General features: G+C 37.4%; 1 protein-coding gene across 1 annotated transcript in view; it reads right to left on the bottom strand.

Annotated features, from left to right (window-relative positions):
* The window catches only part of Ca-alpha1T (Ca[2+]-channel protein alpha[[1]] subunit T), a 50,147-nt gene extending 36,495 nt beyond the window's left edge, over nucleotides 1-13,652 (bottom strand). The window contains 1 exon segment of the mRNA XM_018522248.1: nucleotides 12,323-13,652. Coding sequence (XP_018377750.1) covers nucleotides 12,323-12,708 — 386 coding nt within the window. The 5' untranslated portion in view covers nucleotides 12,709-13,652.
* Nucleotides 13,653-14,053: the final 401 nt, after the last annotated feature.

Genomic DNA, 14,053 nt, shown 5'->3' with positions numbered 1-14,053 from the left:
TAACTTCTGGATTTTGTTGAAGATAAATATATTTTATTTAAAGATATATCATTGTTCTATTTATATCCAGGGAAGACATTTTTATTAATTATTCTTTCCACTTCTGTGATACATCTTACCATATATTTTCAGGAACATAATATTTTATCATATCCTTTTAATGCGGAGATAAATTGAGTGCGTGACGTGAGGGAATAAGGAATCGAGACGGGGAATAAGAGGAATTGATTTCCTAGCAGTTGCGATTCGTATTCTCACTCTTAAGTTCGCTAGACGACGTTACACGATGCCCATTAACGTCGCGTGCAAGTAACTATTCATGTGTTAGCCGGCTACTGACATCGAGTTACACGCGAGGCCGACGCCCTTCTCAAAAGGTTAAAAGTAAGAAACGCTGTTAAGATAAAGATTACCGCAATCTGTTATCCTGACTAAAATTCTTTTCAACGCTACTTGTTGCACTCAATTAATTATAAGCCATCACAAAGACGATCTATGTCTCGGAATTACACCGAATCGATCGATATGTCTGTAGTCACCGAGAATAAATGGGCCATGGTGTGACATCCGAACTTGAACCCGTCTATCTTCATAAATGACCTTCGTTACTTTTTACGGTATCCGGACGATAAATGGTTTGACCGAGCGCGTAGGAAATTGGTTATAGACTAAAAATAAATCGATCGTCGCTTATCACGCGAATGAAACGTTTTGTACATCTTGATGCTAGATGGAACAATTTTTCGGAATATATTTATAGGGATATAGAGGGATGTTATAGCCTTCAGTCAGAGACCAGGGAGTAATTAGTCTAATGAAAGTGGCAAAATTGACATTCGACTACCGCGATTCGTCTACCCACAAATCAATCCACCATTAAGTTCCTTAAAATATTTCCATTTGATCTCAACAGAAATTTCATTATAGATATAGAGGGCGATATATTATTCGCAAAGTTCTTAGTAAATAAAATGTAAATCTCATGTAATTCATTAATTGATTAATTAATTAAAATGGATTTTCTATTAAAAATTTAATTTAAATCATGATAATCTCTTCTCTATTTATACACATTATACGATTGAAATATCGGACTTGTTTCATAGAACATAACGTTTTCAGGCTAAATAAAATGCTTCTCTTGGTAACGCAGACGTCTGAAAGAGTTTATTAAAATATCCACAATTCAGTATGTTAAAATGATGAAGGACGTCTTTATTTTTCGAACGTCAGCTATAGACGTTTTTACAACTTTTATGTTGTACAAATCACTATTTCATAAGCGTTCTCTTTTTGACCCGAATTAAACACAGAATCGTACAATCTACACAGTTCATGCCAGATGCGTGATAGATTGCCGTACGATTGCAAAAGCCTGCGAAGCGACGGTGTATCATAATAGCGATCTATCACGCTGACACGATCTCGCGTGCCAAGCGCCGATATCGATGAGCGTTTGTATGAGCGGCTCTTAACCACCCCGTGTGCTTACACAACGCACGCGAGCTGTAACGTCTCATCTCCGACGAAGAACGAGGGTAATTACGGATGGAAATGGGAGTCGGAGGAACCCTCGCATTAAAAAGCACCACGTTGATGATTTTGACAGGCGGATGGCGGGGAACCTTCTGCGTTATCTGCTCCCACAAACGTGCTCAGAATGTGTTCGATCAATAAACTCGGTTGGCCTCCACCAATCTCTCTCTCTCTCTCTCTCTCTCTCTCTCTCTCTCTCTCTCTCTCTCTCCCCCCCTCTCCCTCCCTCCCTCCCTCTCTCTCTATTTGTTTATCTCCCTCTCTCTCTAGCGTGCAACTCTCGCATTTTGACGAACGTCGTCGCCAACTAATGCAAAGAGGAGATTGATGATAGACATTTGTACATTCCACACGATGACGGGTATTCTTTATTAGGACCGAAGATTTACGTTTCTCAGAAGCTGACTGAGACAAGGTATCTAGAAGTAGACCAGAGCAGCAGATATTTTAGAATAAAAAAAATATATTGTCTTGGAAGAAGAATAAGTTCCTACTATTCTTTATTTTAATCTCAAACAACGAAGATAATAAAATGAGATCTGAAAATTTTTATTGTCGGTTTAGCTCTAAGTCAAATAATCATAAGAAGTATGACAAAATTATTGCGCTAATTGCAAGGCGAATTTTATTTAATCAGTTAGTGGTATAACATAATATTTTTAAATTTAAGTTTAAGTATGTGTATATTAATTACATTTTATATGTACGTCAACACGAAATGTCAGTATTACATCACTGATGACCTCATGATACTCAACATATTAAAGCCGGAATAATTAACGTAGATGCATAAAGGATATCTGTATAATTATTAAAGTTGTGCAATTAACGCAAACAAAGACACGATATCTGCGTATATCAAAATGATTGCTCTGTTATTCTTCCAGCAAATGCTCTAGTTCACACACAATGGGATTCTGCATCGGTGTGCACGGGTGGCACGTCGTCCGACAGGTGTATCCGCTCAAGTAGAAAACGGCTGAATGTACGAGAGGCTTTACGCGCTGAACCTAATGGATCGTGTTGTTATTGCTGTTAACTTTCATCCCCTTACGAGGCATGTACCGCTCTTATTACTAAACCTTCTCCAGTGGGTTAATCATTTATAACAGTTACATGAAGGAAGGACAAATGATTGCATCCCTCAGTCATCGAATTCACAGTGTATTAATACTGATGGTTTTTAACAAAGGAAGTATATATTATTGTTTTTAATTGTTGGACGATTATTGTTATTATATTTATCAAACATTTCATTAATTTATTTTGTCTCTATTAGACCTTATCATATATTAGATAATTCAAGATGTAATTTGATTATGGTCGCACTTTAAGGTTTCAGAGACAATTCATCTTTGTATAAACATGTCATTAATCTTATAAGTGATCAAATGATAAGCATTAATCTCTATTAGGTATTATATATTCATGTTGTAAGTAAGAAAATATCGTGATTGTTTTACACTTTCTTAAATTTGTAGTATAAATACTTTCAGTAACATTATGCTTTTAATCTTAATATGTGGTTTTCATATACATACACGGAGAGAATTTTCTTTTAAAATTTACCCCGAAAGTATGGTGATTGTGGTACAATACAATATTTTAAAGATTTTTACCATGCACTTTAGTAAAATTGATCAAACTTATACTTTATTGTAGTTTTATACTTTATTGTAGTTTTATTAATGAATGAGAGAGATTTATATTAAAATTCTTCGAAATACAATGTTGTCCCACAATTATCATATTTTCAGGGTAAATTCTAAGAAAAAATTCTCTCCATGTAGGTAATCTTAATTCCCTGTAAAATATTAAATATCAAAACGTCATGTTAGGAAAATAACGTACTTAAAGAGATTAATGAAAAAGCAATGTAATAAGATACGTTAAGAGAAAGAAAGAGAAGAGGGAGAGGGGGAGGGAGAGAGAGAGAGAGAGAAAGAGAGAGTACTTTTCATTTTCATATATATATTAAAGCACTTTTTCATTATTATCTATTCACCCGATTGCTTCTTATTCACAAGAAACAATGTAATGAAAAAAAAGAATGTATGCTGAAAAGCATTGTACATTTTGTTGAAAATGCGAACATAGACGACAGAGTAAATAATAATAACGGCGAAGAAATGGAAACAACGATGGAAAAGGCAGAATTATATCAACTCCATTCCCCGTTATATACAACGTGTCCCAGAAGCATTAAATGTTTTCCCAGAACATATTTTTCCAACAGAATAAGATATTTGGAATTTCTTTGTAACAAAAATAGAAAGATAGCTCATTGAAAATTTTTAATTTTTGGTATCTTAATGAGAGTATATGACGCTTGAAATTTTTGGTTTTTCGAAATAAAATTCGTTTGAAATCATAAAGAAAGAAAAAAATTTTTTTCGAATAGAACGATTATCTGTACACTTTTCATGTTAATAATACGATATAATATAATAATGATAATTTGCTGCACTGCACACAAACTCTGCAACACTTGACAAACTACTGCCGATATCTCGCCATTAAAATAACTGCTCTTTTTCCATAAAACGTTCTCCAACATGTACGATTGAAAGAGCATCCGGTGGTACTCAGGACATGCAATCGGTGCTCAGTCAACAGGATGTCTGATATGAAGAAGCGAGAAAAAGCCGCGGTAGAGAGTGTCAGAGATGTCGATCTGCTACCAAACTTCTTTCCGGATTCGTCGTTCACGTCGCGATCGATTCAACGAAGTCGACGCAGCCTGGAAAGACCTAAATCATCGTGGAAATCTTCCGTCAAGGAACGGAGAATTCTTTTATTTTCTCGTGACGGTTTCGCCCAAGTCATTTCGACAATTACTACTGAAGAAGGTTCACCACAATTTGTCGCGATCGTTTGTAACAACAAAAATCAGAAAATGGACTATTCATGCAATTTATCAGATTTTCCTTCTTTTTTGCGAGCAGACAGTGGACGGAAATCATGATGGAACTTCCAAATAAAGCGCGCGCTGACGTGTCCACAGAAAATTGAATAAAAACGCATACCATATTTCACGCTCGAATCACTACATGGTTCGCGTTGAAGCTGACGTCTTACTTTCATTGATTTTCGCGTGACTCGCTCGCAAATTATGAAGCCAGACGTTACAGAGAGACAGATCTTCACGCAAAAACTACACTAGAATACGCGTGCTCGATTCTTTCAAAATTTAATTAACATTTTAATTAAAGTTATCAATTGACATCTTAATAAAAGTTACCAATCAAAGTTATAAAACAATAATTCTGAAAATATTTAAAATTATAGAATTAATGGAATTTTTTCATCGTAAATTCTTTACGAAATATCAATAGCAAATCTTTTAATTTTATTTATTAATTTTTCGTTTTAAATAAATAATTGTATTGCGCAAATCATTGAATTTCTTCTAAGGAGCTAAAGGACTTTCAACCCTAGAACGCTATATCGATACGTAAATTTTACGAACAAATGAGCGAAGTCATTGAAAGTTAATAATAAGCTATGCTTTCATTGCTTATTATTAACTTTCAATGACTTCGCTCATTTATTCGCAAAATTTCAGTAGTGGGCTTCTAATAACAATAATGACACTGTCATTAAGATACAGAATCCTAGTATAAAAGATCCAATCTATCATTCTAAAAGTTAGGACAAACGGGGACAAATTTTTTAAAATTCAGTCCGTTATACATATATGTTTGGACTTCTTGGTGATTTAATATGATAACAGATAAGTGATTTCAAGTTTTAAGCAGTTTTGTGTTATTATATACTTACTTTATTGGAAAGCGTAACATGAGGAGACATTGGACTACATACTCCATACCATTTCATGATTGAATTTGACAGTGTGCTTACGCTTTCCTTTTTCAAGTTAATAGTTAGATTATTTGTGTTTATAAAGATTTAAAATGTACATTTTTGTCACATTCAACAATATTAAATCGTGGTAACATCTTTATATGTAAATATTTAAAGAGGGTCTAATTAAAAAACCGAAACATGTAATATTTCGTTTTTTAATATACAATTTAATTTAATATCGACTTTTATATGCCCTATTATTATATTTAATTTGTATTATTATCAAGAGTTCTTCATTGTTATTGTTAATAAAGATATAGATTATAAATTTTTTTTTTCATGTAAATTGTAAAATATATAAAAATTTTGTATTAATGAATTTATATTAATTAAGAGTGGCCTATTACGTGGTATATAAATTTACGTATTGATAGCAAAATATTACATCACTCAATATTGATAACGTTCTAATGTTAACTCCCTATTTCCATTTCTATCTTTAAATAAGTGTATCCTTTCTAGAAAACGAGAAAATTACTTATGAGTTCTCGAGTAACAGACTGCGTTTCATATAGCCACGTTGAATTCGGCCATGACGGAACTATTTTCACGCTCGGATATTCCAGGAACAAGGAGACGGACTTTTCTCATTTCCGGAATGAGTAATTAAATCGTTATGAGAATAAACGCGAGCGTTTTGCGAGGGGGACAAAAAAAATACCTTTTATCTCGCGGATCCATGTACGGGCCCTGCTAAAAATAAATCCCGTTCCATTTTAGTGCGCGCGAAGATAAGCAGCGGAAAATAATCAATTCGATTGCTCCGCGCACGTGAGCCGTAGGTGTTACAAGACCCCGGAGCCCTAGATAACCGTTTATCGTACGTTGTAATCTGTACTCGCGCCCCGGCCGGCGTGCCTGCAACCGCATTAAGTATCGTTCGTGTAAGGATTAATGCCGGTGAAGCACGCTGCAGAATTCTCTTGGCTCGCTGCGACAATACACAACCGTTTACATAAATCTTGCACTAGCGTCGGATGTTATGACGCGATGCGGAAACACACGAGAATACAATCGCGATAGAAGGAACTAGCCGACTGGAATGCTTAGTGCCGATTTCGTTAATGTAAAAAAATCTCATACAGCTTAAATTATTCTTCGATATCTGCATTGACAGTTTATACATTTTTCCGATGAAAAATTGTCTCTTTTGTTAGAAGAAAAGAGATTCGAACAAAGAGAAGCGCAGAAAAGTCATGTTTAATGTAAACTTATATTAATCGCCTTGCGGTGCATTTTTATTATGAACAATATTGTTATTATATTTTATTTAATTTGACAAATATTAAAAAAAACAGACTTTTCGGTAAAGAAAAAAGTGTCTTGTTACAATAACGATTTTAGAATTTTTAATAGAAATGTTATATAGGTTAAAAAAATATTGAAGAAACATTACTAAATTAATTAAATTCAATGAAAAATAAAGTCTCATAAGATGAATACGTATTTTCAAATGACAAACCGACAAACACGTTGCATTCATTAGTGAGCATTATAAACAACTTTTGCTGGAGCTTTCAGAATAATTATGGATACTTTTACTAATTAATTATTTTTAATTAAAATGAGTCACTGTGTCGTATAATTTCAAAGATATTAATATTAATTAATATTAATTTTTTAGATGGATGATTTCTTAAAAATATCAACGATATCATTTGCAGCACGTTGCAACACACACAGGCACACACGCACCAAACACCAAAACACCAGTAAGTCTTGTGCGATAGACGATTGATTTTTATGTACGTGTCGCTCGTTACATGTCGATCGGTCGATGATGGCTCGTCAACCTGTTTCTCATCGACGCCTCTCGCTCTCACCGGTGCTCATTTACGCGGTGCTTAATAGACAATCAAGTGGCCGAGGCGGCCGAGCAAATTGTTTCGATCGACTGCCGCTTCCGGCGACGTTCGAGGCCGTGGATGATTGCCTCGTTTACTTCGCTTTAGTCACTCGATTATTTTTCCCTGGTCCTACAAACGTTCTGACCTGTATTCATCATCGATCGATGACAAATTGTCGAGAGGATCTAGTGAAAGAAGATGAAAAACTGTGCGAAAATACCAACGGAGAAATTAACGCAGCCGCTCTTGAGACTAAACTGTCCGATCTACCGCTTTTGATTGCAGCCGCAATATCACATTGCTCACCGCAGAAATACGTCTGTCGTATCACGTTAACACCTACTTACAGTAGTATTACGTTCACCGTAGCGAAATACGTGCTGCAAATATTGCACGATATTACGTATCCTCTTCCCATTACATTTTCCAGGCTTCTATCTTTTTAGAGCGACAAATTTAATACATTTCTAATATCCAATATCTTTTTCCCAACATGCACCTGCGGAAGATGGTCTTTTTCTATAAATATTTCAATACTTATTTAAGTCCTTCGTAATAGATTCGGTGATTCCAAGAGTCGTATTTAAATAATAGATATCTACTATATCTAATTATTAACAAGCCAAAATAAAAGTGAGTAAAATAATATACATCTTTGTGTCATTGTTCTTATTTCTATATATATACGTACATATATATATATATATATATATAGCAATGCAATCAATTCATTAAAAAACAACATATTTACTATTTACTGAATATTTGACAAATAATTGCATTGCTGGATCTATTGTAGCTTTAATGGAAATAAAATAAAAACAAAAAGTAATATAAATGCAGTAGAGGCAGCTCATTCGATTGTTTGTGAGAATCAGCAGTTTAAATGCAATTCAAGTAACGCAGTAGAGTAGTGCAATCATGAGTCGGACAAGAATGATAAGTAGTTAAAACTCACAACGTCAGTCTGTATGGATGTTTCTTCTTTCATATCATATAGAATGTTTTGCTAATTCTAAAGAGTTGCGTATTTATAGAAATCTTAAAAGGAATAAAATATGATAGAAAATATATAAGATATTTAGAATATTATTCTATATATAATTACATAAAATATTTTATAGTAATAAAAGAAAAGAAGAAACAATTTTATCATTTAATTTTTCAAAAATAAAAGATAATTCAATGCATCATCCTTTGTGCATAATTCCCATACTTATAACTAAAACTTTAATTAACTTTAAGACATGAAAGGAAACTAATTATTTTAAGACTTGAAACGAAACAACCTATCTACGTAAATAAGCATTAGAATTAATTAAACGGATTAATTAAATGCGGAGGATATCTGTAATCAGATTAAACCGTAAATAATTGCTCGGCCGTTTTATGGTACTTAAGATAATGAAATAAACTATTAAACTAGAATAAAGAGAGACAGCCGCTTATTCCGTTAACGGTAAGCATTTTATATAATCTGTGTACATGTAATTTTGCACTTAGTCTCTAAACAGAAAATCTGGAAACAATTCCTGGATTCTAGGTTTCGCTAAATTAAAAGAATTGCAACGGCTTTTTATTGATCCGAGCCGCGTTAACCGCTTAACCCTCAACTTATAAGCAAAGTAAAATAAACTTTTTGAACTGTGCAACGGATTATAAAAGTAGATTAATTATTTTTACGCATGAAATTAAAGTTGTTTTTTAGAAAATTGATAAACGGTTAAATCTTTGAAACTTGTTTGGTTTAATAATTGGTTTTAATAAAAGCGGAAAGTTTTTTATTCCATTTTTTATTCCATTTTTTTCGTTATTCTTTTGTTCAATTATGGAGATGAAATCTAATTTAATTTAGAAATAAAATTTTTTATTATTATAGCAAGTTAAAAAATCACCGTTAACATTTAATCGAAGGAATTCATAATTGGTTTTTAATTTACTTTATCTTTTTGTAATTTTATATGACTCTTTTTGCTATATATGAAAATACTGACGCGAAAGAATATATATTAGATAGCAAATGTATATTCTACGACTAATTTATTGAAATTGAACTAAATGCATCAAATCTTCGATTTTTTTAACTATTATAATTAGTTCTGAAAAGATGAAAAGTTTTATATTCTAATTTTTTTTCGTAAAGTAAGAATATTCTTCTTTCATCCAATTCTAGGAGATAAAATCTACTATTTAATTTAGAAGCAGTTTTTGATTACTATAACAAGTTAAAAAATTACCAATATTTAATCGAACATTAGAAGGTGTGCATTATTAATTTTTCCTTTACTTCGTCTTTTTGCATGATGAATTTTATATGATTCTCTTTATTTATATATGAAGATACCAATGCAAAAAAATACTATGTTACATTGTAATATAATATAATGTACATTATACCAATCACTGATTTATTCAGATCGAACTAAATGCATCCAAGGTGCCAGTAAATTTTGTATAAAGTATAAATATTAAATAAATGCATTACTACAATTTTAATGTCAAAATTAACATTAAATTAAAGGTCACATTAATTTACGTAATAAAGTTAGATTGTATAATAGAATAAAATCTGTTATAAACCAATTATAAATTAAAAACCACAATTTTAGCAAGTAGTTCAAGGAAAGATGCAGTTTGACATTCTCTGGCCCGCCCTTGGTTCCAGCCCTTCTGCTGGGATTAAACATCGATGGGTCAAGGTCTCCGCCTCTTTGACACACATACACACTCTTGTGTGAAATGTACCTCAAAACTTCCAAAATTGCAACCCTCCAGTCTTCTCCAGTGTAATGTGAATTAGTTGCGCGATAATATCGCAATTCAAACACCCTAGCTAGTGTAATAGCATTGTTCCGCTATTGTTTTCGTATTGAACGTATGTTTTCGTCCTGACATAAGCATCTTCGCAATTTGATCTTTTAAGAGAGCAAGCGCTTACTGCGCAGTACATAGGAATAGGAATTTAATAAATTTTTTTATACGGCACCTCGACTATTAAATTGAGAGTTATCTCGGTGTATTCGAGGATCGTTCCCGCTAGGGGGATCAAGGATCTCGGATCGTGCGGTATCTGGGGCTCCCAACTAGGACTTTTAACTAGGTGGTGTGAAGGGCAGTGAACGACGGTTTCGCAATGGCAACATGAAACAGGCTCGAGGTCCGCATTGACATTCGGTGCTACGGCGTGCTTCAACCTGCCCCCATTGTCCTCCCGCGTACAATGGAGATCTTTCTGACGCGGTGCGCTTGCCTCGGCGCTTGTTGCTTCGATGGTCGATCTGACTAAACTTTGCCCGGACGTCGCCGCCGTCGTCACTGCCGCTACCTCACCACGTGCAATGCACGTCCCGCCGCACGTCCTCCCCCCAATAATTTCCCGCACAAACGGATATAGGCGCTGCAACCGTATACGCGCTGCGAACCGGAGGAGGGATCTGTCGCCGCGAGAGGGTGAGGAAAGTGCGCGACGAGAAGGAGAACGGGAACGCCACTGTGTGCGGAAGAGAAAAAGGAGAACCGCCACCGCCACCGCCACTGCTGTGAGAGGAACGAGATAGGAGAGAACTGTGCCACTGTGGAAAGCGGCTACGCGCGCAGTAGGATTCGCCTGGGGATAGGTCAATCAATGACCTATTTAAGGTGTCTTTAGTCTGGTCTCCCTCGACACCCGCCACCCCGTTCGCCACATCGGGGCTACTCGTGGCGACAAATACTCGCCCAGTGGCGGAGATCCTGCATTCAACAAATGAGGCGGAAGTGTTACACGTTTGTAGGACGTGAGAAGTTCCATAAGTTAAAGACGTGGCGCGAAAACAGAGCGATCAAGCGTATCTTTGAAGAGTTTTATATTCAGAGACGTCGTATGTAGACGTACAAGGGATGATTAATCATCTTTAGAAAATATCGATCAAATCTTCGAATTTTTTTGCATTAAGTATTACGTCTTCTGAGAAATTTATATACCTTTCAAGGACAACATTTTCCTTACCCCAATTTTCCCCGTAAAATAGATACATCTTTTCTAATTATGCTAATATGATTTCAAAGCTAAAATTCAGTTAAAAATTTGACGTTAGTACGTAATCCTTGATTATTAGCGAGTTAAATCTAAACAGCATCATAAACTTTTAATTGAATGTTGGAAAAAGAGCATAATTAATTTTTGTTCTATAATTTAACATGTTTTTATTCTCTTTATCTGTAAAGATACTAATGTAAAATAGCATTGACGTTGGGTGTTAATCCATTAATGTATGTATATTATAACGTGGTTGATTTATTGAGATCGAATTTGAATTCATCACACATTCTGTGCAAGTGCGAATATGTAAAAATTCCGTTGCCGTCGATCATTTGTTCAGCTGGATAAACAGTGTTGCCTCGATATTGCCTTCCATCTAAACTTATTTGATAATACGCTGCACATTGCAAGACGACTTAGGAAAATCAACAAATCCTGATAGCTACGGCGAATGCTGACGCACGCGCAACCTTGTGTAGTCAGAGAGATGAAATAAATTCCTAATGAAGATCGACTGGAACAGTTCGCATCAGCTTACCACGACCATGAAAAGCAAATCTGTATTCGTAAAATGTACACAAGGATGCCTCCCTCACAAAAGCTACCGTAGAAATTCGATATCCAATAATCACTTCTACTAATTCCGTTTTGGAAGAAAATTTATCTATAAATCATATCGCTGACAATATAAATGATAAAAAAACGTATAAAAAAATTTCCTCATTATTAAGAAATGTCGTGAAAATATGTAAAAATATTCTCGTCTACCAAGAGTTCTTTTAATATCATATGAGAATAATCAAATTTTTTAAATTTATTCTTCAAAAATCTGAAAAGTGAATTCTAATTCCTTAGACTGTCTCGAAATGCTCAAAACACGTTCAAAAAGCAATTTGCTAATAGTACTTGAAAATTTCTTTTTAAATAAATTACTTCTAGAAGTATTTTAGATTTTTACACTGATTGGAGCGCAATGTACGTGCATGTAGGTCGACGTATGTGCTACAAAGCAGAGTTTACCATACCGAGTCGAGAAGTACCAAAAGGATATGGATTAGTAATCAGCGCGAGACACCAGTTGCGCGGTCGTGTGGTCTGGTCGAGATATCTGAGAGCGATCGGAATGAAGCCTGGATAGGGTAGACCCTCGCCCTCCTCCTCCTCGTCCTCATCGTCGTCATCCTCGTCGTCGTCGTCATCATCGTCGTCATCCTCGTCGTCCACGTCATTCTCACCGTTCTCGTCATCCTCGTCTTCGTCTTCTCCCTCGATCGCTCGCTTATCGGCAGATTCACGAGCCTCATCCTCGTCCTCGTCGTCCTCGAGGTCGCTGAGCTCCGCCACGTCGCTGTCGGAGCCCTGCTCGCCGACCCCGGTCCCGCTGACCGCCTTTGATGCGGATCGGTACCGGTATCCCTGAGGATAGTGCAGCGACATCCTCGAGTACCTCGAGTGCCTCTGTCTCGTGAACGCGACGTACCTCCGGTAGCTATGATGGCCTTCAAAGACGTCGCGGCCTCCTCGGCGCTCGGGGCTGCGTAAGGCGACGATTCCGGGACTCCTCGACCGTTCGGGGGGAGATTCTCATCGCCCGATCTTGCTGCACGTTCGGTCTCCCTTCCCGCACTCGCTCTTGACTAATCGCTTGAACGATCGGTCGTTCTCGGCGATGTCATCGGGGATGCTCCGTGCTTGATTCGTTGCGTCAATTCTTTCGTCGCGAATATGACGGCGAGTGTCTCTCTCTCCAATACACCCGACGTCTTAATCCCGACGCTCGACGCGGATTGCTCCGGACTGTCGTGATCGACGTAGAGAGCGAGTGCCCGCCGATCGCATCTTATGCCGGAGCCGGAGAGATGGCGAATCCAGGTGTGCAGTTGCACCTTTCGACGCGCCTGCCCGGTGATTCCTCTCACCTGCGCTTCTCACCTGAGGACGTGGCGAGCGCGCAGTAACCTTGCCCCGGTATCGCGATGTCCCTGGAGGATGTGATTGCGCCGTGATCCTCACCACGAGGTCACGTAATACAGGAGGTACGCAAAATTCTTCTTGAGAAAGAGAGAATTTTCGACGATACGGATTTCAAGTCTTGGAAGAGGAGCACGTGAAGCGCGTGGCCGAGAGCTAATTCACTGCACCACCACCACCACCTCTTTCGCTTCCTCCTCTTCTTCCGGGTATCCTCCACCTGATTGTACCCTCTCGCGTCAGGTGCGGGTCCTATCGACCGCGACGTCGATCGCGCGGACACGAGGGCACTAGCGCGGACTATTGTCCGCAAGGCGAACGTCGAGCGCGGACGTATGGTGCGGTGGTGGTAGCCAGCAGCTGAACACCGCGCGATCGCGGCCGTGTTCACGACGACGACGGTGCCCGGCGCAGCGTCGACCGGTGACTGAAAAAAACGTCGAACATCCTCTACCCGATGGTGGTGCGGACGCATGCGCGACCCCCGGTGTGTTGCGTGTCCCTCGCCTCATCCGCGTCTCGCGACCTCCAACATACATCCTCCCCCAGAGAAAATCCGGAGATCTTCCTACTCTTTCCCACCTTTTCTCGGCCTCGTACACCTCTTCTCTTCCCATCCTCTTCCTTTTGCTCTTCCTCGACCTCCTCCCTCATCTCTCGGTCGACCGAGAAGCACCTTCACAGTTGATACTCGACACGGGCAAAACGGAGGGAAAGAGTGAGAAATTGGGGGATGAGGTGACTGTAGAGGATCCGGCGAAGTCCTTGAGATCCTCGCTTTCACTTTCAGCGCCGACCAAGTGATACTTGT

This window comes from Trachymyrmex cornetzi, unplaced genomic scaffold, assembly GCF_001594075.2.
Source record: "Trachymyrmex cornetzi isolate Tcor2-1 unplaced genomic scaffold, Tcor1.1 scaffold129, whole genome shotgun sequence".
Taxonomy (NCBI): Eukaryota; Metazoa; Arthropoda; class Insecta; order Hymenoptera; family Formicidae; genus Trachymyrmex; species Trachymyrmex cornetzi.
This window is presented reverse-complemented; position numbering and strand designations above follow the sequence as displayed.